General features: G+C 46.3%; 12 protein-coding genes across 12 annotated transcripts; 7 read left to right on the top strand and 5 right to left on the bottom strand.

Moving 5' to 3' along the window:
• Window positions 1-72: 72 nt before the first annotated feature.
• TREMEDRAFT_26115 (uncharacterized protein) lies at window positions 73-657 on the top strand (the record flags this gene model as incomplete). Its single annotated transcript, XM_007000657.1, has 1 exon — window positions 73-657. A coding segment is annotated over one exon (585 nt), but the record flags the coding sequence as incomplete, so codon positions are not given.
• A 40-nt stretch (window positions 658-697) lies between these two features.
• TREMEDRAFT_58588 (uncharacterized protein) lies at window positions 698-3056 on the bottom strand (the record flags this gene model as incomplete). Its single annotated transcript, XM_007001257.1, has 5 exons — window positions 698-1955; window positions 2073-2445; window positions 2535-2588; window positions 2733-2930; window positions 2984-3056. The coding sequence occupies 5 exons, from the start codon at window positions 3054-3056 to the stop codon at window positions 698-700; spliced, it is 1956 nt and encodes a 651-aa protein (XP_007001319.1).
• Window positions 3057-5057: 2001 nt separating this feature from the next.
• TREMEDRAFT_58589 (uncharacterized protein) lies at window positions 5058-5492 on the top strand (the record flags this gene model as incomplete). The annotated part of the gene is made up of 1 exon (XM_007001258.1): window positions 5058-5492. The coding sequence occupies one exon, from the start codon at window positions 5058-5060 to the stop codon at window positions 5490-5492; it is 435 nt and encodes a 144-aa protein (XP_007001320.1).
• A 1475-nt stretch (window positions 5493-6967) lies between these two features.
• On the top strand, window positions 6968-7513 carry TREMEDRAFT_58590 (uncharacterized protein; the record flags this gene model as incomplete). The annotated part of the gene is made up of 1 exon (XM_007001259.1): window positions 6968-7513. The coding sequence occupies one exon, from the start codon at window positions 6968-6970 to the stop codon at window positions 7511-7513; it is 546 nt and encodes a 181-aa protein (XP_007001321.1).
• A 2545-nt stretch (window positions 7514-10058) lies between these two features.
• On the top strand, window positions 10059-10610 carry TREMEDRAFT_58591 (uncharacterized protein; the record flags this gene model as incomplete). Its single annotated transcript, XM_007001260.1, has 1 exon — window positions 10059-10610. One exon carries the CDS (start codon window positions 10059-10061, stop codon window positions 10608-10610), a length of 552 nt encoding a protein of 183 aa, XP_007001322.1.
• Window positions 10611-14813: 4203 nt separating this feature from the next.
• On the top strand, window positions 14814-15431 carry TREMEDRAFT_58592 (uncharacterized protein; the record flags this gene model as incomplete). Its single annotated transcript, XM_007001261.1, has 1 exon — window positions 14814-15431. One exon carries the CDS (start codon window positions 14814-14816, stop codon window positions 15429-15431), a length of 618 nt encoding a protein of 205 aa, XP_007001323.1.
• Window positions 15432-16186: 755 nt separating this feature from the next.
• On the bottom strand, window positions 16187-16646 carry TREMEDRAFT_58593 (uncharacterized protein; the record flags this gene model as incomplete). The annotated part of the gene is made up of 2 exons (XM_007001262.1): window positions 16187-16304; window positions 16360-16646. 2 exons carry the CDS (start codon window positions 16644-16646, stop codon window positions 16187-16189), a joined length of 405 nt encoding a protein of 134 aa, XP_007001324.1.
• Window positions 16647-17141: 495 nt separating this feature from the next.
• Window positions 17142-17681, bottom strand: TREMEDRAFT_58594 (uncharacterized protein; the record flags this gene model as incomplete). The annotated part of the gene is made up of 1 exon (XM_007001263.1): window positions 17142-17681. One exon carries the CDS (start codon window positions 17679-17681, stop codon window positions 17142-17144), a length of 540 nt encoding a protein of 179 aa, XP_007001325.1.
• A 490-nt stretch (window positions 17682-18171) lies between these two features.
• TREMEDRAFT_66886 (uncharacterized protein) lies at window positions 18172-19164 on the bottom strand (the record flags this gene model as incomplete). Its single annotated transcript, XM_007001826.1, has 3 exons — window positions 18172-18231; window positions 18334-18963; window positions 19021-19164. 3 exons carry the CDS (start codon window positions 19162-19164, stop codon window positions 18172-18174), a joined length of 834 nt encoding a protein of 277 aa, XP_007001888.1.
• A 528-nt stretch (window positions 19165-19692) lies between these two features.
• Window positions 19693-21438, top strand: TREMEDRAFT_41750 (uncharacterized protein; the record flags this gene model as incomplete). Its single annotated transcript, XM_007000883.1, has 5 exons — window positions 19693-19846; window positions 19890-20053; window positions 20155-20305; window positions 20363-20699; window positions 20775-21438. Exons 1-5 carry the CDS (start codon window positions 19735-19737, stop codon window positions 21436-21438), a joined length of 1428 nt encoding a protein of 475 aa, XP_007000945.1. The 5' UTR covers window positions 19693-19734.
• Window positions 21439-22172: 734 nt separating this feature from the next.
• TREMEDRAFT_58597 (uncharacterized protein) lies at window positions 22173-22823 on the bottom strand (the record flags this gene model as incomplete). Its single annotated transcript, XM_007001264.1, has 2 exons — window positions 22173-22345; window positions 22679-22823. 2 exons carry the CDS (start codon window positions 22821-22823, stop codon window positions 22173-22175), a joined length of 318 nt encoding a protein of 105 aa, XP_007001326.1.
• A 419-nt stretch (window positions 22824-23242) lies between these two features.
• On the top strand, window positions 23243-24060 carry TREMEDRAFT_58598 (uncharacterized protein; the record flags this gene model as incomplete). Its single annotated transcript, XM_007001265.1, has 4 exons — window positions 23243-23426; window positions 23472-23495; window positions 23616-23724; window positions 23931-24060. The coding sequence occupies 4 exons, from the start codon at window positions 23243-23245 to the stop codon at window positions 24058-24060; spliced, it is 447 nt and encodes a 148-aa protein (XP_007001327.1).
• Between the last annotated feature and the right edge of the window lie 36 nt (window positions 24061-24096).

Consider the following 24096-nt stretch of genomic DNA (forward strand, 5'->3'; position numbering starts at 1 on the left):
TATGGATATCACCCTCGTTGGGCTGAAGAGATAAAGGCTAGCGAGGTCGAAGTGCCCGCTGCTACGGTGGTGGTAAAAGATTTGACTGAAATACACAAAGATTGTATCGAAGGAATTGAGAAAGCTAATGAGAAGTACGCCGAAGGATACAATAGGAAACACCGGACTACGCCGAACTTCGCGGAAGGAGACCTAGTGATGCTGTCGTTAGAGAATATTAAGACGAAGAGACCAATGAAGAAGTTAGATGTTAAGCAAAGTGGGCCGTACAAGGTAGTACGGCAGGTAGGTTCTCATGCTTGTAAATTGGAATTACCAGGAACGATGGCAGGTATCCATGATGTATTCCATGTCTCCTTGCTCCGTCCTTATCACCCTCCAATATTTCCTGGTCAGCAAGCTGAGCCACCTGGGCCAGTAGAAGTAGACAATGAGGGAGAGTCTTGGGAGGTAAAGGATATTGTGGACTCTAGAGTAAATAAGAGGTCAGGAAAGTTAGAGTACTTGGTAGAGTGGTTAGGTTACGAAGGAACAGACGATTCAGTATCATGGGAACCAGTGGAGAACGTCGATGGAGCTGATGACATATTGGCGAAGTTCCACGAACTTCACCCTACTAAGCCGAAGGAAGGGCGACTGCGAAGGGCTAGGAGATAGAACGTACTGCATACAACATAGGATTACAGCTACGTACCGCTCACTTGTCCTTACTCTTACCCTTACCTTTTCCTTTTCCTTTCTCCTTCGATCTACTCGGTCCCGCGGGATTGGTGTGGAGGCTACCGATGACCGAAGGTAGATCGAGAGTCTCAGACGGGAACGCAGTAGAGAGAGAAGCATTCCATGCCCGATTCATAGCCCCAAAGAAGTCACCGAAGTCCTGGACATCTCGAGCAGCTTGCATGCTCGGGGTCCTCCACAGAGAACGTATGGTCCGTAGACACTCGAAGGGAAGACTGAGGAGGTCGAGAGCAGTCTGGGCGGAAGCTGGGACACGAGAATTACTACGGCGACCTAACCAGTCAAGGGACGGTGGTGGCTCATACGCCATAGGAGTGACTAGGAAGGGGGTGTCGAACAGTCTTCGGCGAACATCGGCTATCTCAGTAAGGCTTCGGCGAGAGACGGCCGCTAACCTTGTCCTTGCTTCGTCGTCCAGAGCCCCAGTGTTGACTACATCTACTAACGCCGCAGTAAGATTGTTTAAAGCGTTAGCTTGACGAGAAGAGAAGTCAAGCAGGAGAGATGTATCATTTCGGGCGGCCTCAAGCTGAGTAGTGAGACCGAGGACGAGAGAACGATAAGTGGCGAATTCCTTTTCGTCCTCAGGAATACGGACGTCCAGGGAGATACGAGGGTGGACGAGGGACAACCGGGGAGCAGAGGGACCAGCACGCTGAGTATCTTCACCTTCCACATCACCATCATCGAAGGCAACCTCCTTCTCTTTAGATTTCCCTTTTGATTTCTTTAAAGAAGACTTCGGTGTCTTCTGGGAAGCAGAGGGAGGGGTGACGGGAGGGGCCGCCGAAGCGGCCGGAGGAACGGAAGGACGCCGACTTCGGGTGCTGTGAGCCGGAGGAGAAGCTACCACTGGAGAGGACGGGCGTGGCGCCGAAGGACGAGAGGCCGAAGGACGGGAGGCCGAAGGACGGGAGGCCGAAGGAGCAGAGGCCGAAGGACGGCGAGAAGACGAAGGAGGAACAGCCGGGAGACGTGATGGGCCGGCCACAGGAGCGAAGGGCGACGGCGACGGAGGCGACGGGCGGAGGTCCGGCGAAGTACGGCGAACCGACCGGAGAGACGAAGACGGTACCCGCGAACGGGGGACAGACGCTGGAGTCTGGGGAGGGGGGAGAGGAGAAGCGTCGAAGGGACGGGGCGGGATGTCCCGGGCAGAGGAAACGGGACAGAAAGGAGCAGGGGCCAGACGTGCATGAAGCACAACGGAGGGCCTTGTTGTGTGGCCTGACTGCCTTGAGGCAGGGCCAGTTTGGACGATTATACGTGATAATCTCACGTCTACTAATTAGCAGGAGTAACTTCGGCGTAGTACGAATAGGTGGACTCACCGGCAACGATCACACGCTTCGTCAACACCAACCGCGATCCAACGACCAGGCTCGGACTTCATCTTCTCCCACAAGTACTCTTCTTCCCGCAGTGATCTCTTCACCCGTTTGGGCGAAGGCTCCCCTCTGGGAGAAGGGGGGGGAACAGCGACGGGGGGGGCGGCAGCAGGACCGGCAGCAGGACCGGCGGCGGCGGCGGCGGCGGCAGAGCGGGCGGCGGCAGCAGCGGCGGCAGCGGCGATGGCGTTGGGGGGGGGGAGAACCCCGGAAGAGGAAGAAGAAGAGGAAGAAGAAGAAGAGGAAGAAGAAGAAGAGGAGAGGGAACGGCGTCGTTTCTGGCCCACAATTTGAGCAGGGGGAGGGGCAGGAGCGGCTGCGAGTTAGCAATGTCTTGGAGAGCTAAAGAACAGATAAACAAGGCCAAGTTCGGCGAAGGTATAGGAGGTTGGGCGAAGAACTCACACTCAGGACTATCAACATTGTTATCCTCTACACTAACCGCCACCATATCATCATCTGAGATATCTTCTAACTCAGTTTCACCCTCACGATCCTGATCCTCCTCATCACTATAATCACCCCCCTTTCCTTCGAAGTCTGACTGATCGTCCGACTCCGAACCACTGAGCGACTCCTGGTCGGAGGAGGACGGAGACTCACCAGGACGAAAGGCGGGCGTCCTGCGGCGAGGGCTGGCGGCAGGAGGAGAAGCGGAGGGAGAACGGGCGGGAGAACCGGCAGGAGGACTGGCGGGAGGAGAAGCAGAGCGAGGAGGCGAGGCGGCGCCAGACGGTTCCCCCAGGGAAAGAGTGCCGAGGCCAAGAGAGGAAACTTGGCGAGACCTATCACCGAAGGAAACTGAACGTCAGCCAAGTGCGGCGAAGTGCGGTAGGTACAGGGGAAAGACTCACGAGCAGACGACACCACACCACCAAAGTTCCTCATGGCGGCGAAAGGGTTAGAGGTGGGAGTAGGAGGGGCCATGACGTTTAAAATACTTAAAGAAATAAAAGATGATACGTCGAGGTAACAAATCCGTTTTCTAAGCGCGAGAGATAGAAAGTTTTGAAAACAGATGGGGAAGAGAGAGAAGGACGATGAACTGCTCAGTACTTAGTATAACTCGAGTTACCCCTCCGTCGTCAACATGCGGCATCCTTCGCGTTTCATCAACAAAAGGCATCGCAGGGACGATCAAAATTCCCACGCTATAGTGTCTCATCTCAATATAAACGAGGGTTACTTCGACAAACTACGGTGTTGTTCGGCTGCCATTCACGAAGCGTGTCTCACCTACAAAAGACACAGGGCTTCTTACGGCAAACCTCGACGAAGTTAGGGGAGTCTCATTGTCGGGTTCTGGAGTGAAAGGAGGCCCGACTACGAAGTGCGGCGCAAAGAACAGAAGAGTGAAGGTTGGTCGTGGGGAGGGAGAGAATGGGGGTACTACGCTGCTAAGTTCTCTTGCCACGACAGAGGTGTAATCGCTCACGAGGACGTTCGCGGCTAAAGAAGGGGGCGACTGTCACGAACTACGTCGTGACACCTCGATTACTCCACCAACAATGACCCTCCTTTGGCCATCAAAACCCCATCACGCCTTAACCTCTTTACTCTACACGTAACTCAGGACTTCTGACACCAAGTACGGCGAAGTTAGACGGAATTAGGCTAAGTAGGGACAATGGGAGCAGAAGTGCGGCGATGTTAGGCGGAGTTAGGCTAAGTAGGGACAATGGGAGCAGAAGTGCGGCGATGTTAGGCGGGGTTAGGCTAAGTAGGGACAATGGGAGCAGAAGTGCGGCGATGTTAGGCGGAGTTAGTCGAAGGAGGAAGAGGATGGCCGAGGGCTCGGGGAAGTTGGACGAAGTGCGTTGAAGTACGTCAAAGCGCGAGAGGGTTGGATGAAGGTCTAGGAGGAGTAGATAATATTAGCTGAGAAGATCGCTGAAGTTCTTCAGCGATCCTTGATTGTTGTCAGTAGTAAAAGACAGATAGAGATAGCTATAAATCAAGATACATCGCCATCAGTAGATCAAAACCCTAGTTAGAGTAACTACGCCGAAGTACGCCGTAGTTACACCCCTTTCGAAGTCTGCGCCCTCCTGGTTGGGTGAGACATCGACTCAGAGCGTGAAGTTAGCCGAGGTTCGTCGACCGTCGGTCTATTAAGAAGTAGTTGTTCGACGGCCGTGACAAGGTGTCACGACATAGTTAGTGACACTATCCCTGAACGCTCACGAGATCATAGAGAGCACACAAAGAAGTGGGATGTTTATGACTGGTACCATATCCGTACTTTGCATTATTGATGATACTCAAAATCTCTGCTCACAACAGCACACTCAAATACTGACAAGCGAACTGAAGATCTTGCTTATCTGTGTCACTCATGGCCATATGAGCTATCCTGTGGAAGGGAACTGAGGGCCCTATCATACAATGGTGAAACCCATCCCATACTGTATGTTCCAGCAGCCAGGCTGAACTGACACATGTCATAGATATTGAAGCAGGAAAGGCTCGATGCTGGGTACGTTTCAAGTTTGTTGGACAAGTCTGGCCAACGAAACCCGTGCGTAAGACCAAGACATCATCACCTTTCCTGCTCCACTCTTGTGCCCTTATCCAGGGAGTTTCATGTGTGATCTCTCCCCACTATCTACGTTTCATGTGAAAAGATTGACATGGGTGAGCTTATCAAAGGAACAGACCAAGAGTCAAAGGGAAAAACACAATGCTCTTATGATGTAACGTGTTTTGTTTGGATATTTACATCACATGTGCATGATAGAGCATCTACAACTTGAGGAGTGAAAGGGAAATGTCGGCTGTCTACTGTATATTAGGGGTGGGGTCAGACGCGCCCCTCTAAATTCACATCACATCATCTTCCATAGATACAGGCAACAATATCATTGACCCGCACCAAACCACTCCACAACATTGACAGCCAACACACCAAATAACAAACCAAGGAACATAATGACAAACAATACTGAACACGCCACCTGGACGGTCTCAGCTACCTCTTGTATTACTTACACAAGAGATACTGTCACTTTTAAAGCTGCTTGGTCTCTCAAACCCACTGGCAATACAAATGTAGCTACTGAGGCTCCTACTGATACACAGCTAGAAGAAGTCAGAGGAGAGATAGACTTGCTCCATCAAAGTGAGGTCCAAAATTCTGCATTCTACGTGGAAAAAAAATTCATCAGGTCAGACAATCCTGAAGAGTCAAAACGGCTTTGGGAAGCGCAAGTGTCACAAGACTTCTTACGAAGTTTTGCGAAGACAGAAATACCTGGTCTAACAGTGGTGGTTGTGGAGGAGGATCAAGCTCTACTTGATCTAGTAGCAGCGGAAGCAGATGCAGAGAATAACAGATATTTTGAACAGACACATAGTCTGAAATGATGCACATGCGGACTGATGGACGGGAGGACATTCATCGGGAGAGGGAGAGCGGGAGAAATTCTCAATGAAGGCGTCTTATGTTTTGTCTCATGTGAGAAACACCAATCTTCTCGAGGGGCTGGGAGGGGTCTGGGAGGGGTAACAGATGTGGTGATGAAGGTTTGATATTGGTGGAAAATCAGAGATGCATCAATGAAAACTACAAAAAGAGGGAAGCAGTCCATTTTCACCCCATGTTAGCACTATTGCTATTGTTGGCACGGCTTGATACTGTATTTGACTACCCACATGTCAAGACGGCTAGGACTGTGCTTATGTACCCTGAGCAAAGAGATGAAACGAGATGAAACGAGATGAGCAGGCAGCCTATTGAGTTTGACTGGGCAAAAGGCCAGTAGAAGAGGATGAGAATGTACCTCCCAGCTGCACCTTGTATGGGACAGATCTTTTCTTTGAGAAACCTTTATGCAGGGGCTGACAACCATGAAGATGCACAGTCATGCAATACTAAAATTGTATGTGGCACGTAGAGACAATCCACAATTGCTCTCCCATGATCCAATTATGAAACATGCTCATGAACCGGTACCCGTTTCAGAGATAACACATGTGGTGTAAGGTCACGGATGGATCAGAGGATGAGTCGTTTCAGTCATTGGAGCCCACTAACAGGAGTACGATGATGATGGTGCAGGATGAAATCGATTGCTTGTCTGACTTTCAAGTGTGGAAACTGGAGCGATCCGTTTGACGACACGGAGTGTCTCGGCCCACTCCCCGTGCGCATCCTTTATCTGTTGAACATCTGTACGTTGACAGAGAGTCGACCACATACGGGAATCTGTATCTCTTGGTCCCCGTTTCACCCCGTGAGAACTAAGGATCCCAAGATACATGGATCTACGTTTCAAAATAATATTGCTCAGATGTCACGATCCATCCCCTTGAAGATCATTCCAGCGTTCCAGAGATATGTCACATGTGTGACTGTGTAACATATTCTCCCCTCATCCTTGATCTCATCGATCACCCATTGATCGCCGGCCTCACCGCCGCACTTTGGGCTTGAGATGACGAGGGCTGGTAGGGAAGATGTGAAAAGGATTGATGATATCAACAACAGTTTTGTCTGGCGGTCTGACACTTACTTGGTTAACAAAATTTCCTTATGGGGAAAGGTAAACAAAAAAGACCTACAACTCCACCTTGACTTTCAGGAGATATCAGGAGTGACAAGCGGAGAAATCATATGATACTCGTTCCATCACATGGAGATCAGTCACTCGGACCGACAAGTAGGAAAGTAAGACCATCATGATATCTATAAAAGGCTCATTCTTTCATCCCTCATACATCAACAATTCACACCAGTCCAAAACCACATCAAAAACAAACCTCAATCCAATAAACACATCAACTCAAGACATTCAAATCCTACAAAATTACATAAACAAGTCGTAACATCAAGAGACAAAATGTCCCAATCAACCTTCACTCAATACAAGATCTCAGCTACCGCCTCAGCCAGGATTGAAAATGACACTGCCAAGCTGGAAGCCGCTTGGTCTCTTGCCCCAACTGCTGAAACAACCGATCCTAGTCAAGCACACAAGCCAGATCAGCTAGATGAGATCAGAGAATCGATGAAGGATCTTGCCACCTTTGCGTCACAACATTCCCAGAGTCTCTTAGAGAATAACAGTAAAGACAAAGAGACTTTTGAAACCAAAAAATACCACTTTCTCAATGGTGTGGAAGCCGACTTGAACCGCACTTTCCAAGATTCGGAATATCAGGGTGTCAGTACTGCTTGGTCAGTTGATGACTTAAGCTTGCTTGCACGGGGAAAAGGGAAGGAGGCGGATACCGAGTATTTTGAGAGCGAAAAGACTTTCCCTCCTCCATCAGGCCCGTCTTATGCTCCCGACTCGCAGGAAGCAGAGCAGGAGGCATTCAGGGCGGAACAAGCAGCTCTCGCTGAGCAGATGTTAGCCGATGCTGAGCCCGACTATTCAGACTAGATATAGTCGCAGGAAGGTAGGGTAGAGTATGACAGGACCGGAACGTACAGGATAGGAATGAGAGATGAATTGATGAGATGATTGACCAATAACAACGTTGCACCTATCATTCAGTCTTCTGGACATACATCTCTAGTGGGAGAGGGAGTACTTACAGTACAGTACTGTCGCTCCAGTATAGCTCCATGATACTGAAGACTTCCCTTTTGCCCCTCTTCACCTCAGTAAATGCTCCGTTTTTGTCAAGACCAGACCGAAGGTCGAAGGATCTGCGTCGATGGAGATAGGGCTACTTGTAGGGACTTGAACTAGTTGCAAGAGGATGTGAAGATCGAAGCAAGTGGTTCGATGAATGAATACTAGGTTTGGCAAATGTATAAGAGAACTTGTATGTTGAGACAGACAAGATACATTTGTCGAAGTTGTTCTAAGCTATGCACTACCTTATGTACATGGAATGAGAGTGGAATGTAGATAAGGGTGGCTGGTAGTGTTTATCCGTGGCGGGTAATGGGGATATTACCCGAACTAGCAACTTCGACGCGCGTGGTCATTACAGTTTTGGCACAAGTCCAATAGGCGCTTGTGAGTATGCCGTGGGGTGAGATCAGCTTATATGGTTCAGGTGCAGCTTCCTCCAGGGAAGTAGGTAGATGGGTATAGTCAGAACCTGTAATGTTTGCTTCTTTGTTTGATGATAGAGTTGAATCACTGTATGTCAACGGCTATTCCAAGAGTATGAGCTCCCCCTTTGCATCAGTGTAAGTAGTGTCAATATCATGGATACCTTCACCATTGCTCTCCTGGGGACGCTCTGAGTAGGTCTGGTCACCTCCTGAGGTGCAGTGTTTCCTGGCTGGGTCTGAGAGCGCCAACCTGAACCGTGCGACTTGGCTGTGTCCCTAACACATTCCGTTCCCCTACCATACCTAGTCCATATTTCTAGGACTACATGACTTTTTCCCTCATCTCTGTGTCCCTCGTCTATCTTTGTCTTACTTTGATCCTCTCTCTAATGTTATTTTCCATCTTTACTTGTTAGATATTGGTATCACTCCGCTTCCTTCTTACTATACAGAAACAGCCCATTTTTTGCAGATGTGTTTTCAAATGTTTTTGTATTGTCACTTAGCAAATCTTTTGGCACTAAATCTCATCAATTCAGAGTCTCTTCAATCTTTTACATCAATAGACTATCTATGACATCACTCCCTGTAGCCCATACTTCATTGAAACAGACTGTCTACAACCTCTGGTCCTGGCAACCATGAAGACGGTAGGGACAAGATAGGATTCACTGTCATGGACCCTGATGGACGACGTGCCTAATGTCCATATGACTTCTTCCCCTCTTTACACTATTGAACATTGATGTCTCTTACTCATACTCAGGACACTAGAAAAGAGGGGGTTATCACAGGCCTCAACCAGCAAAAACTGGCCAAACTAGCTGTGAACGACGACCCCCCCCCCCTTGTAGTCTTCATTGCAAACACTCCATCAACAATGATCCAAAACAAGAGACATTTTAGTTGTGGTATCAGCCTTCAATGGACATGATGATGTGAAAGTTTTGACATACATACACATTCGATACACGTTTTATTGCCAAGTTGACATAAGTTGCATGATGGTGGAGGGTGAGTTGAAACTTCAAACAGGAGTAATTTACATCCTACAGTACAGATACTGTCAGAGAAACCTGAGACAGAGGGAAACTAAGTGTGATACCATCTTTTAGAAACCTCTTAATCTGAAATATTCCTGGAATGATGTTGACCAAGTTTGACATGCCGGTTTCCTTTGTCTTGCCCGTATACATCCTCGATACCTTGATCACTGGTGAAACATCAGCTTGGAAGACGAAACTTAGTCTCCTTGGGTAGTCAAGCCAATCTTACCCGTCTCAGAGATAGAGGCATTTGATTCAACCGACTTCGACCGACAATGGGATCAGAAATACCCATGGATAACCCATCGGCCAAATTCGAGGAGGGATGAGCGGGGTTGAAGTTGGGGTGACAAGTTGAAGGGGTGCGGAGTATTACGTATGTGAGTCTCCATCCCTGTTTTTTCTATTCGTTTCGGATCTACAGATTTACCTCGTTCCCCTCTCCTCACTGATCTTTTCAACTGCTTGTAGCATGTATCATGCGGTATCCTGTCAAACTGTCGGCGGAGTAAAAAGATCGAAACGGGACACGATCTATCTTTCGAACCATGACTTGGCACTCATCGCCAGAATAGAGAGTATTGCAGTTTCACGCTCGGCGTTTCTCCTCTCGAAGAGGATTTGAGTGAGGAGTTCGAAATGGCAGTCCCCTACAAGGGGATGTGTTTGGACATGGTTGAAGAGTATAAGAGAAGGGGGGGAAGGGGATGTCTATAAAAACCTCGCCGGATCTCTTAGCCCTCAGCAATCCACAACTTTCAAACCAACCAACCAATCAACCAACCAACCAAACAGACAACCAACTACAGAATCAACCCAATTTGATAACTTCAACTCAATTTACTCGAAAAAAGCCAAATAGAATCAAAAGCAATGTCCCAGACAGAAACATACACTCAGTACACAGTAAAGGGTACTGTCTCGGCCAAGTTTGAGAACAACACCATTGATCTCCAGGCAGCTTTCTCCTTACAGCCTACTGGGACGACCAACGATCGTAGTCAAGCACCTACTGATGATCAAGTGAAAGAAATACTCGAGTCATTCAATCACCTCTTTGAAATGACTGCAATTCACTCTGAGTCTGCTCTACAATTCATTGGAGAGAACAAGACTTTCTTTGCCAATAGAAAACCTCTTTTCACTGCTGGTGTGATTGCCGACTTTGACCGTACTATCTCCCCAACAGATTATCCAGGGGTGAGCACTTCAATAACTGAAGATGACATTGATCTGCTTTCAAGGGCAAGAAATGAAGAACATAACACCAAGTATTTCGAAAGCCATAAGACCTTTGCACAGACCACCAGCAGCTCGGCTCCTTTGATTGACTATGAGCTGGCCATGGAGCAGGAATTGGCAGAGGAGAGAACTGCCACTCAGAACATGGTGGACTTCTTCCAGGATGATGGAGAGGTGGAGTAGATCGACAAATCACTTTACTTTGCACTCTGTGCAGTAAAATCTGTCGGGATGACGGAATATGGAATGCGGTTGATGAGGAATCCAAGATGCATTAATGAGAGAGTGAGATTGCTGCTTACATCTTCCAGAAGTAGGTGGGCGTAGCGAGTGGTGCTCTACCAAGGCTAGGACTTGTGCGATTTGTTTCGCAAAAGTCGAGCAACATGACTTAGTGCTACAGATATGACACCCGTGTTGTGTGTACTGCTTACATACCGAATTGTCTTTACTGTCCGATCACCCATACCAGAAAGTAGTGGAACTGAGGAGAAGCAGCCATGTTAGTCAGGCTATGAATCTTCTGTGACTAGTACATATCACCCTTCCTCATGAGAGTTATCCTTGGCACTGTCATGTTACATCTGTTTCCCAGCTCTAACACCCATCTTGTTCAGGGGCCCCCAAGTGTCACAATTCATGAGAATGTTGTAAATTGTGGCCTCCTTTGTTCAGGAAGGAGATCTTCATGGTCAACCCCCACCTCAAGGTGTTGGAACAGGACCTCACGTTCTCAAACATATTATAGCCGATAAAATCGGCCCGCAATGGCCGAATTGTCGGTAGGATTACTTCCCATTGGTAGGATTCATTCCCATTCCGTCACCTTTTGCCTTTGTGTTCTTATCCTCTGAACGTTCACTGATAGTCCGAAGTGCTGCGTATGAGCGGAATATAACTCAGTTGTTGATCCGTCCGTCACCTAACATTGACAGCTGTGCAAAAGTTGTTTGCTGATAATCAGCTGGTAATACAGAGGGGAAAAAGAGCATGCATCGATTCTACATGTCTCTATACTTATCACATTCCACTCACGCGCAGTAAACCAGAGACGATCGAATAAAGTTCAGAGGATAAGTTGAATGGAGAAATATTCGACGGAAGGGGTAATTCTAACGGCGGTTCGGCGGCCGTCCTGGCCCAATTCTATCGGCTAACAAAAGTAATCCCCAATTGAATTTGTGCTGGTTGTCCTATTTCCAACATGAATCCGCCCTCTCATCTTCTGTCCTAACCCCTATGAAACCAGGTTCAGTATCATTACCTGTGACGTCATTCCAAGCGTCACCTATCTGTAGACATGTAGATACACCTCAATCAACTTCCTCCACGGAGCATACAATGCTGGATCATGGGATAACTTAGGGGGATTCTCAAGAGAAATCTTAGACAACACAGAGGTCATTATGAGGAGAGTAGAAACACGAACTTGCCTTACTTATACACAGAGGTATGTGGACTTCCAACTGTTAATCTGTTTGCTGATAAGCAGATGATAATACAGAGGGGAAAAAGAGCATGCATAAATTCTACATGTCTCTGTTAGGGACCCCGCCGGAGACGGACCCCTCCGGAGTGGCACGGTTTGAAGTACCCCTCTTAGACCCACTCAGAGAATTGTCCCACTCTGGAGGTGTCCAGACCCACCCAGAGTAATTACTGCTCAACCGGACCACAAGAATTTTGATGCTAGTCCTGCAAAAGTACTGCTTGCCCCAATGATGACCTAGTTGACCATCCCCACCCATGTGTGGTAGCAGACACATCCTGCGATTCTTGCCCCAAATTTTGCATGATCACCAGAAGACATGGACTCATGATTGGTGTGGGGAATCTGGGAGATTGAAGTGATGAATCAAGGCAGACTCATGGGAGATCACTGCTCACAGATGAGAGTGTCTGGATCATAAGTCCTGATCCAGCATCTCTTTATTTTTCCAACTCAATCAGACCATTTATTGGATGTTTCTCCAGCTGGGTCTGTCAAGGGGTCAGACCACTCCAGAGTGGAACATCTCCCGTAGGGTCTGATCACGTCTGTGCGGCTCCAGAGGGGTCCGTCCCCGGCGGGGTCCTTAACATCTCTATACTTATCACATTCCACTCACAAGCAGGAATCCAGAGATGATCGAACAAAGTTCAGGAAAGAAGGGATAGTCGACGGAAGGGGTAATTTCCCATCGGCGTTTGGCTGTCCTGGGCCGATCCTGCCGGCTAGCATGGTTCTCTGGCTGGGTCCAAGAGAGGTAATTTGAACAACGCTCCGGAGTGGAACGTCTCCGGCTGGGTACTGAACAGGAAATAATCCTACTGACGGTTGAGCCATTGCGGGCCGTTTCTATTAGCTAACATGTTTCGACATGTAGCTCCAGTCCATGCGCATTGCTACTAAATCCCGAAAACAAGCTGGCTTTCTCAGTGTCTCCTGATGAAATCCAAAAACACACAAACGTTGTTAGGACCGTTTGTGTAATGACCACGCGCGTCGAGGTTGCTAGTTCGGGTAATATCCCCATTACCCGCCACCAATAAACACTACCAGCCACCCTTATCTACATTCCACTCTCATTCCATGTACATAAGGTAGTGCATAGCTTAGAACAACTTCAACCAATGTATCTTGTCTGTCTCAACATACAAGTTCTCACATACATTTGCCAAACCTAGTATTCATTCATCAAACCACTTGCTTCGATCTTCACATCCTCTCGCAACTAGTTCAAGTCCCTACAAGTAGCTTTATCTCCATCGACGCAGATCCTTCGACCTTCGGTCTGGTCTTGACAGTTTGGATGATTCTCAATAAAACATGAAACCTCAAAAATAAAGATCAGATGGAAGATCAATCAGATGGATTGGAAGATTGGATTGGATTAGGATATGATGGACAGGATCAGGACTGGATTTGGACAAGATTTAGAATGTACATTAGGACTACATACTGAGAAATAGAAAAACACTCAACATCCACCTTGATGTTAAGACCAAGAACAGGATCATCATTCCCACTACCCCTTTGCTTGTCTCCATTTCGTTTATTCTTTGTGATAAGACCTTCACCCTCTCCTACATACCTCACCACCATTCCCACGCCTTACTGCCACTTTCATCGATTCCGTGCGTTCGCACTTTGCCTTCATCCACCCCTGCCACTTTATCGCTTACGCCTTATCGCTTCACTATTCAACTACTCCGTATGACTTCAAAAACTACGAACTTTAGTTGCAAGGTTGTGGCTCTCTGAGGGAGGGGTAGGTCGGAGTCGCTTCTAGTCCCGTGTGGTTCCTTTCACCCTCTCCTAGAGCTTTCTATCACATTCTATCACATTCTATCACATTCTAGTACTTCCCTTCTACTAGATTGTTCTCTCAATTGTCCTGCTGATCTGAATCTGAAACGAGATTTAGTCAGCTCAACAAATTTGAGTAAGCTCCTTTACTGTCATTATGCGTCCTCTTATTCCTCGTTTGTCTTGCTACATTTGGAGACGTTTTCGGTTATCAATCGATCTCGTCTTACAAGGATCGATGATATTGGCTAACAGAGCGGAGTGGACAACAAGGATTGAGCAGCATCAAAATGCTACATTCTAGACATGCATGTCAATGTAGTTGCTTCCTGTGCGGGTCATGTTGTTTTGATATCATTTCCAGCCTTTTGTATGTAACACCCCTCCTCAGAGTAGTGATCATTGGTATTCCCATGTTTGGTCCGCCGTTTCCCCAGTCCTGCGACTCGACGATCCGTGGTCCCAAACGGTCTGAAGTCATGAGAACGTTATAAAATTGAGCTTCCTTTGATCAGGAATGAGTCCCAATAGCCAAAATTCACCTCACTTGTTGAAACAGGATTTCACACTTCCAAACACCTCAAACACCTCAATCACCTCAATCACCTCAATCGGGAGTTCAAACCGTGATGAGACTCCGCACACCGTACATGTTTAGCACACCTTACATGTTTAGCACACCTTACATGTCTAACCCTGTTGGGTCAGTATGGTCTGGTTTTCATGCCAAAATATGTCTCCGTGTACGGTTTTACGTGAAATATGTGGTTTTGGGCATGAGAACGACCAACCAGCGGCGGCGTAAGTCTGATGGGTTGCAGGTCTCTTTCACCTATCCCAATGAGGTGAGTTGTGTCTTTTCTCGCGCATGGAACAAGATGCTGGAAGGGGTAGAGGGGGAGATGTGACAAGTGTCAACCAGCACTTTCTTCCTACTCATTGATCAGCATGGCTCCAAAAATAGCTATATAAACCCCTTCTAGAAAGTAGAAAGAGCAAAAACTACAATCTAACACTCTTCACACCTCCACAAACCAACACTTAGAAACCACTAATTGCTTCTGCTTCCCAAGTCAATTCAAGACCGAACAATCATTATGTCTGGCACTGCTACCACGTTGAGTCTCTCCTCGGCCGAGGAGTCCGCTTCTCACAACATCAGCAATAGCACAGAAGAGCAACTTGAAGAGGTCTACGTCACTCGGAAGATTGTATGTACAACATCTGTCAGTCGTTATGACTTTGATAGTTTCTTGTTCCAAGCAGCATGGTCTTGTCCTGAGACAGGTGAAACGACAGATCGTGCGCTTGGATTCAAGGACGATATGAAAACCCTCCGGGAGAATCTTCAGGCCGAAAAAGAGTACGCCAGTGACGCAGTTCAAAGTATGCTCCTGAGGCACGGAACCACAGAAGATACATTAACAGCTCTACCTCGTACCGACTTTGAACTTGCGATTGAATCAAATTTCTTTCTTTTTTTCCCTCAGGGTGATCCTGGGCTTCCTAGCTCTTACACTCGAGATGACATGGAGTTGCTCAAGTATGCTGCTAGTCAGAAGAAAAATGAGGAATACACAACAACAAAATACTATGACCGTTTGGTGACAATTGGACAAGATGTGACAAATTATGATCCCAATGATCAGGTGGTAGAACAAAATGAACTGAATGCAGAGCAAGCTGCACAGGCACAGCAATTCCAGGAGGATTAATGAGATGAAGAGTGCGAGGATAAGTCACACCGAACATGGTGTTGAAAACTCAGGAATCAGAGTAAGTAGTCAATGAGGAATTTGAGATGCATTAATTGATGAGAGAGAGAGAGAGAGGAGGAAAGATCACCCCAAGTACTTACTGCATATACTTACTGTAAGCTATCTCTTGAGTTCACTGGAACAATGACACTAGTGTATCAACCCTGATTAAGAGTCGTTCTCAACGATCCCACAATGGTCTCAATACTACCATTAACAAAAGACTCTTCAATCTCCTTCCTGACGTCTTTCCAACTTCTTTCCGTCTGCCACAAAAGGCTCCTCTCTGGTTGAGATAGACCTCTGTAAGGACCAGACGTCGGAATAGTCTGCGTCGATGAGCTGTGACAATGAGGCCTTGTAGGGAACAAACCTAGTGATGTAGTGTATCGAAGAGATCTGTAAGATCGATGAGATGTATGTCAAATGAGATAACTAGGAAAACACAAAATACATTCGACAAGACATTGCTGAGAAAAGACTACGTCTATATACTAAAAACAAGCGGGATGATACCGATGGAGAGCATGCGTGGTTCGTAATGATGTTGAGGTAGACTAGCAGAGGAAGGGCGATGATAGTTACCGAGACGGAGATGTAAAAAAGGGTAGAGGTGTCGAAGGAGTGGTAGGAGTGGTACCAGGCGTAGTAGCAAACGGAGTAAGCCCGGACGCGGGAATGGAGACGGGGACGGGAATGGAAAAAGAGTACGACTACATGGTAAGGTACCCGTGGTACCGCGTGATCCTGACAACCTCTGAATCGGCGTTGACAATTTCGTTCTTGCTGTCGAAGAATTCTCTGTATAGCTTGTGAGTTCTCAGCGTCAAACTGTGCAAAAGTGTACCTCAACTCCGGAACTGCAGAATCATCAGGCCAACCATACCTTAGCCAACTTTCAACTTGAGTGAACAACATGGAATACCAAGCGAGTTCCACACCTTGAGAGGCGGCGGCCTTGATGTCTTCTAAGGGTACCGAACGATAGGAATTACGAACGTAGTTGCTGAACTTTGCAAGACTGCCGGCAAGATCACTGGTGTAACGAAGGTTTGCCCTTGTAAGAAGTGGGTGGGAATCGGTCCAGGTCCAATTATGTACTCCCGATTCACTTATCGTGGCGATGAGCAGGGGATCAGCGGGTTGTGATTTGTTTGTTGTGGCGGTTGACATGTTGGAGTTGTGAGGTATGATTGGTACTGTATGATAGGTTACTGTATGATAGGTTACTGTATGATAGGTATGATAAAACGAAGGATGAAATGGGTGGACGATGTCTCGAAGGCGATGCGGATCGGGATCTGAACAAGTACTCAGCTGTCGAGAGGCGGAGAGCATATCGAGGACAAAGGATGGATAGTGCGTGAATGTCAATCAAGCGAGCAATTCCACGTGCGGTCGATTATCGACTAGGCATATGTGGAGGAGGGCCGCTTGCAGGGTCGGCAGGAAAAGTGTAGGATCGCTTGAGAGCAAGAGAAGCAGTCCACTTTGCTAGTGGGTGAGAAATGAGGCACACATTGATGAGAGATACAATATCAAGCATGTCCAAGTTTTAAAGATAAGTTGCATGAGAAATATTAATAATTACACCTGACACTGTCCCACTCAAATTCATGTGTCAATTCACCTTCTGCAGTGACAATTGGCTTCCATGACGTCACAAATTTAGCCTTGGGAGCAGTATGCATAGCTCCCAACACGGTCGCAAGCAATACTTCCATCATAAATAGCACTTTCGACATAGTGCCGCGCCTCATCCCACGTCACCTCCTCCTTTGATTTCTGGGTTCTCTCCCAATCAGCAAGATTCTTAAATCGACTTCTACGCTTCTTTGTCTGGGTTTGTTGAACAGAGAAAAAGGTATTATGATTTTTGGCTGCAAATTCTGCCAGTTCGCTTGCCAATTGCGCAAAGTCACTAGGTTGACCATTGGAGGTTCGGATGACGGTTTCGACCCTAGTAAACAAGTGTGAATACCATGCTGATTGAAGTCCACTGGAAAGGGCAACTGTCATATCCTCCTGCGGCACGTTTTCAAACGCCGAGTTGACGTAGTGGATGAATTCGGTCATTTTTCCGGTTAATTCAGCTGTGTAGTCCGAATTGCTAAAGGTTCTCAGCGGGTGTTTCAATTGTTCACACAGAAGTTTACCAGTTTGAGAGACCGTGGGCTTGAAAAAGGGCGCCTTCTCTGCGTCAGTCATGCTCTCAGGCGTCAGCAATTGCACAGTCATATAGCTGTCCATTGTCTTGAGAGAGTCTTGAGGGTGTCGTTTATTATTTGTGTTGTTTGTTATTTGTGTTGTTGGCTGTCTTAACAGAGATGGGGGCAGGTCCTGATAGTTGTATGAGACGGAAGCTGAGGGCAGCGGAGGGGAGAGAATCGTCATTTTTTGCGTGATCTCAGCTGTTGTGTGAGATGAGCAAAGGAGGTGATGGATAAAATATGAAGCAAACACCGAGGCGGGGGTTGTCCTTTCAGTCCAGGTCTGACGCTCGAAGATGGCAAATTGAGATATGTGAGAGATTGGCAGGGTAGACAGGCTAGAACTCATCATGCTTGTCAAATGTTAAAACGTCTTATGTTGCAGGGGTGTGTCAGCACAAAAGAGCATCATGATCCAAAGGAGTTCACGCTTTGGACAGTGTAACAAGACTTTAAGCTCAGCATCGGTCGCGAAGGAATGATACAAGTCATCTGGGTCGATTTGAAGGTATTCTCTCGGTCTGCTCTCGAGGTCGGATAACCTCTACCTGACCGTCAGTATCAACTTCATGGTTGTGACAGAGATTGAGGAATGTCACGATATATCAGGATGAAGAGATGAGAACGGTGTTCGAGAAAGACTTGCTCACGTAATTTCCAGGAAACCAACCCATCCTTCCATCTCTCGTTCTTCCTCTCCACCAACCCATTTCCATACCATCTTTCCCTCCATCTCTTCTTTCCAAAACAGCGACAATTTCATCCCTTCCTAAACTCAATTCCCATTCTTCTTTCCCCTGAAACTCCCATTTAGCACGAGCGAAACTTAATTTATTCGGATCCAACTCTTCCACCTGAGGTCTTTGATTATTCATTAAAACTCTGACTAATCGAGCCATCAACCAAGGTAATCCCACCGCTGAAAGTAAGAATAATATTAAGGGTTTTGCCGAAGGTCTAGATGGATCTGATCCTCCTCCTGATAAAGTAGACCATTCATTTGCCCATCCTGTTGTTCCGACTTTCTTCCCTTTCAACCAATTAATGATTTTCCTTCCTAGACGTAGTATGGAGAAAACGCCGAGTACTTGACCTAAGTATGTTTTAAGAGATCCGAGCTGATCGGCTACTCCGATCATGGCGAAGAAAGAGGAATGAGTGGCCATATAGGTACTTTCTACTAATTGAGCGAGTGAAGTGAATGCGGCTACGAGTGATTCGAGTACTGCGAATGCTGGTGCGGTAGATTGTTGAAGAGAAGAAGTTAATGTCGGGTAGCCCTAAGTATCAGTAACACGCAAAGAGATGAGAAGAAACGATTAAGGAGAGATAATCACCTCTCCAGGAGCACCCATACCTCCTACTCCATATCCACCCATACCATAACCTCCAACACCGTAACCTCCATATCGATTGAAAGACGGTTGATAAGATCCATGACCCATACCACCATAGCTACCGATGTTATTCATACCGTTCATACCGTAGCCGTAGTTATTACCATAGCGAGGGTAAGGTTGAACGCTGGAGTATCCTGAATGTTCAGTATGGTGTGGTTATCGGGCCGAGTGACTCACCATTAGTAGATGCCAGTGTCCCGTCGATACCTAGTGGTCGATCAGGTGGCTTGGGTGCGGAGCTGGTAGTGGATAAGACATTAGAAGACGAAGAAACGGCATTGTCGAAGGTGGTAGTTCGAATTGGATTAGAGGAAGATGCGACGGCATTAGCAGAAGTGTTCGTTTCCCAAGGTTTGGGACGTGGGGGAAGGGAAGATGACATGGGAGTGAGTGGGCAGTATGTAGCTGATATGTGTCGTCTAGCACAGTTTAAATATTCACTGAGACCTGTGTTCGTGATGAGCTTTTGTCTTTATAGTGACTGGATGTATCGTAAGGAGGGGGGACAAGGAAGCAAAGTAGAAAGATGGTGGAGAGGAAGAGGGAAAGATCGTACCTACTCCTACTTAGATTTCCACTTGTTCCCCCACTTCTCTTCCCCAACTTACCATCATTCCTATCAACTTACATACTACTTCATATGGCGCCAACATGTCAACAGCCGTAGCAGGACCTTCATCTTCTATCCTATGGCCAAACGCAAAAGGTACAAAGCTACATATAATCCGTGATCCAACTATACGTGTGAGACAAGCCGTCCGAGGTGAGTTTCCTTCCCTCCTTCTCAACTTGTGCTCATCACACAGATAACAACGTCACTCTCTTAGCTCGTCTTCAACGCAAATGTGACCTTCGTAATACAGACAGGAATCGTCTGACTTCTCTAAGCTGGGCCGCTATAGAAGGTAGTTTGGAAGCTTTCGAATGGTTATTGTTAGATTATGGACATGATGATCAAGAACTCAGTAGAGTGAGTTTTTATTTCACATCTCTTCGAAATCTTCCTCCTCCTCTCCCTTTAATCTTCTCTATCCAAATCTGCTGAGAGATAAATGAAAATCTGACAAATAGGACGCAGATAACAATACTATACTTCATTTGCTCGCTTCTGTCCCTTCTCCACCTACATTATCCCCTCATACACACTTATTACGTTCAAACCCGACTCTTCCACCTCCACCAAAACAACGTACTTTCCCAGAATTACAACAAATATCACTCCGTATGACAGAACTTTATCACACACTTTTCCCTTTCCTTCTCGATTGGTCAAATGCAGGTGGTAAAACGGCTCTTCACGTCGCTGCACAAGCTGGAAATACACCATTCATCAATCTTCTTTGTGATTTAGGAGCAGATGTAGATCTTACGGATTTACAAGGAAATACACCATTACATTACGCCAGTGCTTGGGGTCATTTAGAAAGTTTGAGATGTTTAATGATGAGAGGATGTCAATTTGCTAGTAGGAATTTTGAAGGTTTTACAGCAAGTGATTTCTCTTATGATCAAAATATCATGATAAATTTACAAAATAAAGCAAAGGAATTATTCGAGGAAAGAAGATTTAGACGTCGAGATGGTTTTACGGAACAAAATATTTCAGATCCTAATATGTCCAATGGGAATGGTCAGAATAGAGGATTGAATGAAAGTGTTTTAGATGGTAGAATAGGGGATGAAGGAGTAAGGTTTAGATCAGGAAGTGATAGTACAGGTACAAATTCTTTCACATCAGGTTCTATTATTTCTTCGAATCAATCAACTCCACAATATATTATAAGACAAAAAACACCTAGTACTTCTACTTCTACTTCAAATTCCAATCCAAACACGAATACAAAATTCAATTTCGTATCAGGTACCTCTCCAAAACCTTCGCCTCAATTGAGGTCTATCCCACTCAGTGCGAATCCAAGTCAACAAAGTAATCAATCGATTCCTTCGAATATCTCAATAACTTCTTCAAATTCCACATCGAGTAAAAGACTACCTATATCGTTACCGGTTTCAAGACAAATTTCGCAAAATTCAACATCGACATCACTATCAAAACCTCCTCCTCGTTCGGAAAGTCTGACGAATATCAATCAATCCAGTAAACAATTGAGAAGTCCACCAACACCTTTTTTAACGAGACGAATGACAAATACGGAAGATGCTCCACCGGTCCCTCCTCTACCTGGTACCTTTAGCGGAACGACTCCGGCTGAACCCACTGCACCAGGACCACCACAGTTGTTTCCCGTGACATCTACGCCAATGCGACGAGGAGGTTCTTCGCAGTCAAGCATGACTAACAAGGAGGGAGCTAGATTGCAGGCTAGGGTGTCAGAAGGGAATCATGCGATTTGAAGGATAGGCATTGAATGATGTTTCGTCACGACGCGGATGTATGGAATATGTATTCGACTGAAGTAGATGCTATACCCCTCGTCCAGAGTGGGTCAGGTCGCTGATTGTGTAGCTGATCAGCTTGCTACATGCTCATGTAAACTCGCATTCCGTCCCCTGGGTCCCCTGTTGCTTGCCCGTGATGCACGTTCGTCTGCACCCTCACACAAGTAGTGCTCATGCTGCCGAACGATTGAGGACATTCAGACTTCTGTCACCATCGTCCACTCAAGTCCAAGACCAATTCATATTTCCATTCTCGAAAGACCATGAGTTACTTCCTGACCTCTTCTGACATAATGCGATCCGGTCCGGCAGAATGGCGTCAAATGACTGGGCCGTAGTATGTGTATTGTGATTAGAGTGATAAATAAGACCGTCGTCCAGCTGGAAGTGTTCCTATCTAATTGAAATTCATCACAGGCATTATCCTGAAGAATAGTACGAGCAATCTTGAAATATTTCTCAATGAATCAATCTGATAATGAGCTCAGATCCGAGTTTGAAGTTGGAACAAAAACTTACAATATCTATGCCCTCCCATCCCTTCCCATGTCTCACCCCACAGCCCCTCTTCGTGACCCTCTATACACCCATTTACCCCATCATCTCGAACTTCACGCTTGAGGAAAGGTGGCCCATGGAAAGATGAGAAGATGAGAGGATGAAAAGTAGAAAAGATGAAAAGATTGATTTTATAACTCCTCCACGACATGTTCCAAAACTCCTCCCGTTTTTCCAGCTTCAGCCAACATGATCCTCAAACGACGTATCAATTGCCATACCCCACCAGTAGATTTGATATTGACATATAATCTCGATATCCAGAACGCAGTGAGGATGACGAATCCTGTGAATGCCACTGCGACTTGTTGGTCAGTGACATTTCAAATATTTCTCTATTCGTCCTTCTCCTTTGGTCATTTAATCGTCTGGACCCGTTCTGACACCTTCGAGGACGCTTGAATCTTTCGGAGCACGTTTAAAACTCTTGATTACGCTTCACTGATCCACACGTACGACTGTTGTAGTCTTATTTTCCCATCAGACACATTCTACAGACGGAAGGTATTGAGGTTGAGAAAGAATAGTCAGGGGGCGGGAGGGCGTATAGGACGGGTGAAAAGGGTAGAGTACTTGAGTAAGAGATGATTAAATGGACAAGGAATCAAGAATAGATTATGAAAGATTCAAAACTCACGTAATACCACCAACCTTCTATTCCTTTGATGTAAATCTTCTTTCTGTATACCTCTCTTGACACTAGAAACCACTTGTCCACCTATTCCCGTATTGTCTAATCGAGTTTTTCTGGGTCTTCTAGAAGTTTGTATAGGTTTTGACATTTCTATCACTAAGCTATATCCTCATGATTTTTTCAGACTTTGGTATGACTCACTTTCCTGTGACCTCACTAAGAGCTGACGTTTTCTTCTTTTTCGTTACACTTCGTTGACCACTCTTGGAGTCTACCAGCTACCGGGATATTAGAAGAACGATCTAAGGAAAAGTAAGTGACATCTCTTTGACGTGATATGTCAGGCACGAACAAACCACGTGACTTCTCTTTTTCGATGAAAGTTTCAATGTTGTCGTTCTGCAATTCTGCAGTGGAATACTTCATCAATCTATCCAGGAAACTCCAGGATCACAGTTCGAAGAAGGACAGCACAGCCTGAGAAAGATTATATCCTTTGATTAACTATGGAACGATAGTAACTTACCCAAAACAACAAGTTGGAAGAAAAGATAGTCATTTCATAAAATGCCCCGTCCTCGTCTACCTTCACCCGAATATACACCTTCTTCATTACCTCCCAACATAATCCTCACCAGACTCTTTTCACCTAGAGGTTCAGGTAATTGGGTTTGTCATTCCCCCGATGGGATCGAAAGACTTGTGGAGATATCGACAAGGGTGAAAAGATCTAAAGTCATTTTGGTCAAAGGTGAGTGTGCTGAGCATTTGTTCTTCCATGAGATGTAGTGAATAGGCGATGTGTTGGATAGGAGAAGTGGTGAGTGGTAGAAGTGGTGAGTATGAAAAGTGGTGGATAGACCAAGTGTGATCAATGAATATGGTGAATAGACATAATGGAGTAATCGAGAAGTGGGTATAGGCGAGAACTGATCAAAAGGGGATTTCTCATACGTAAACTTATTTCCTCCTGGTGGAAAAGTAGTAGGAGAAATCATCGTTGTTTTAGAAAAGAATCAAGTTAAAGGGTATAAGAAATCTGGGGAATGGTGAGTCTTCTTCCCACCTCCTCCTCTCTCCTCTCTCCTGTCCCCTCTTCCCTCCCCCCTGTTCCCTCTTCCCTCTCCCCTGTTCCCTCCTTCCGCCTTGATGTATAAGTAAAATTATAGGCTGCCTTCGTTCAACTGGTCATCTGATCTATATGAGCAACACGATATTTATCGTTCCGTAATTCTGACAATCATGTTGATGATAGGCCTGAAGAGTTCGATTCATTACCACCTACGAATCCTCAAGAACCTTCACCTCTTATCGAAACTTCATCTCTCGATATTTCACAGGCAGATGATCAATCATCACATACAAGTACTTCGGATACGACATGAGACGGGTGATGGGTGATCTGTCAATAATATCATCAT

Source organism: Tremella mesenterica (assembly GCF_000271645.1).
Source record: "Tremella mesenterica DSM 1558 unplaced genomic scaffold TREMEscaffold_1, whole genome shotgun sequence".
In the NCBI taxonomy this organism is placed as follows: Eukaryota; Fungi; Basidiomycota; class Tremellomycetes; order Tremellales; family Tremellaceae; genus Tremella; species Tremella mesenterica.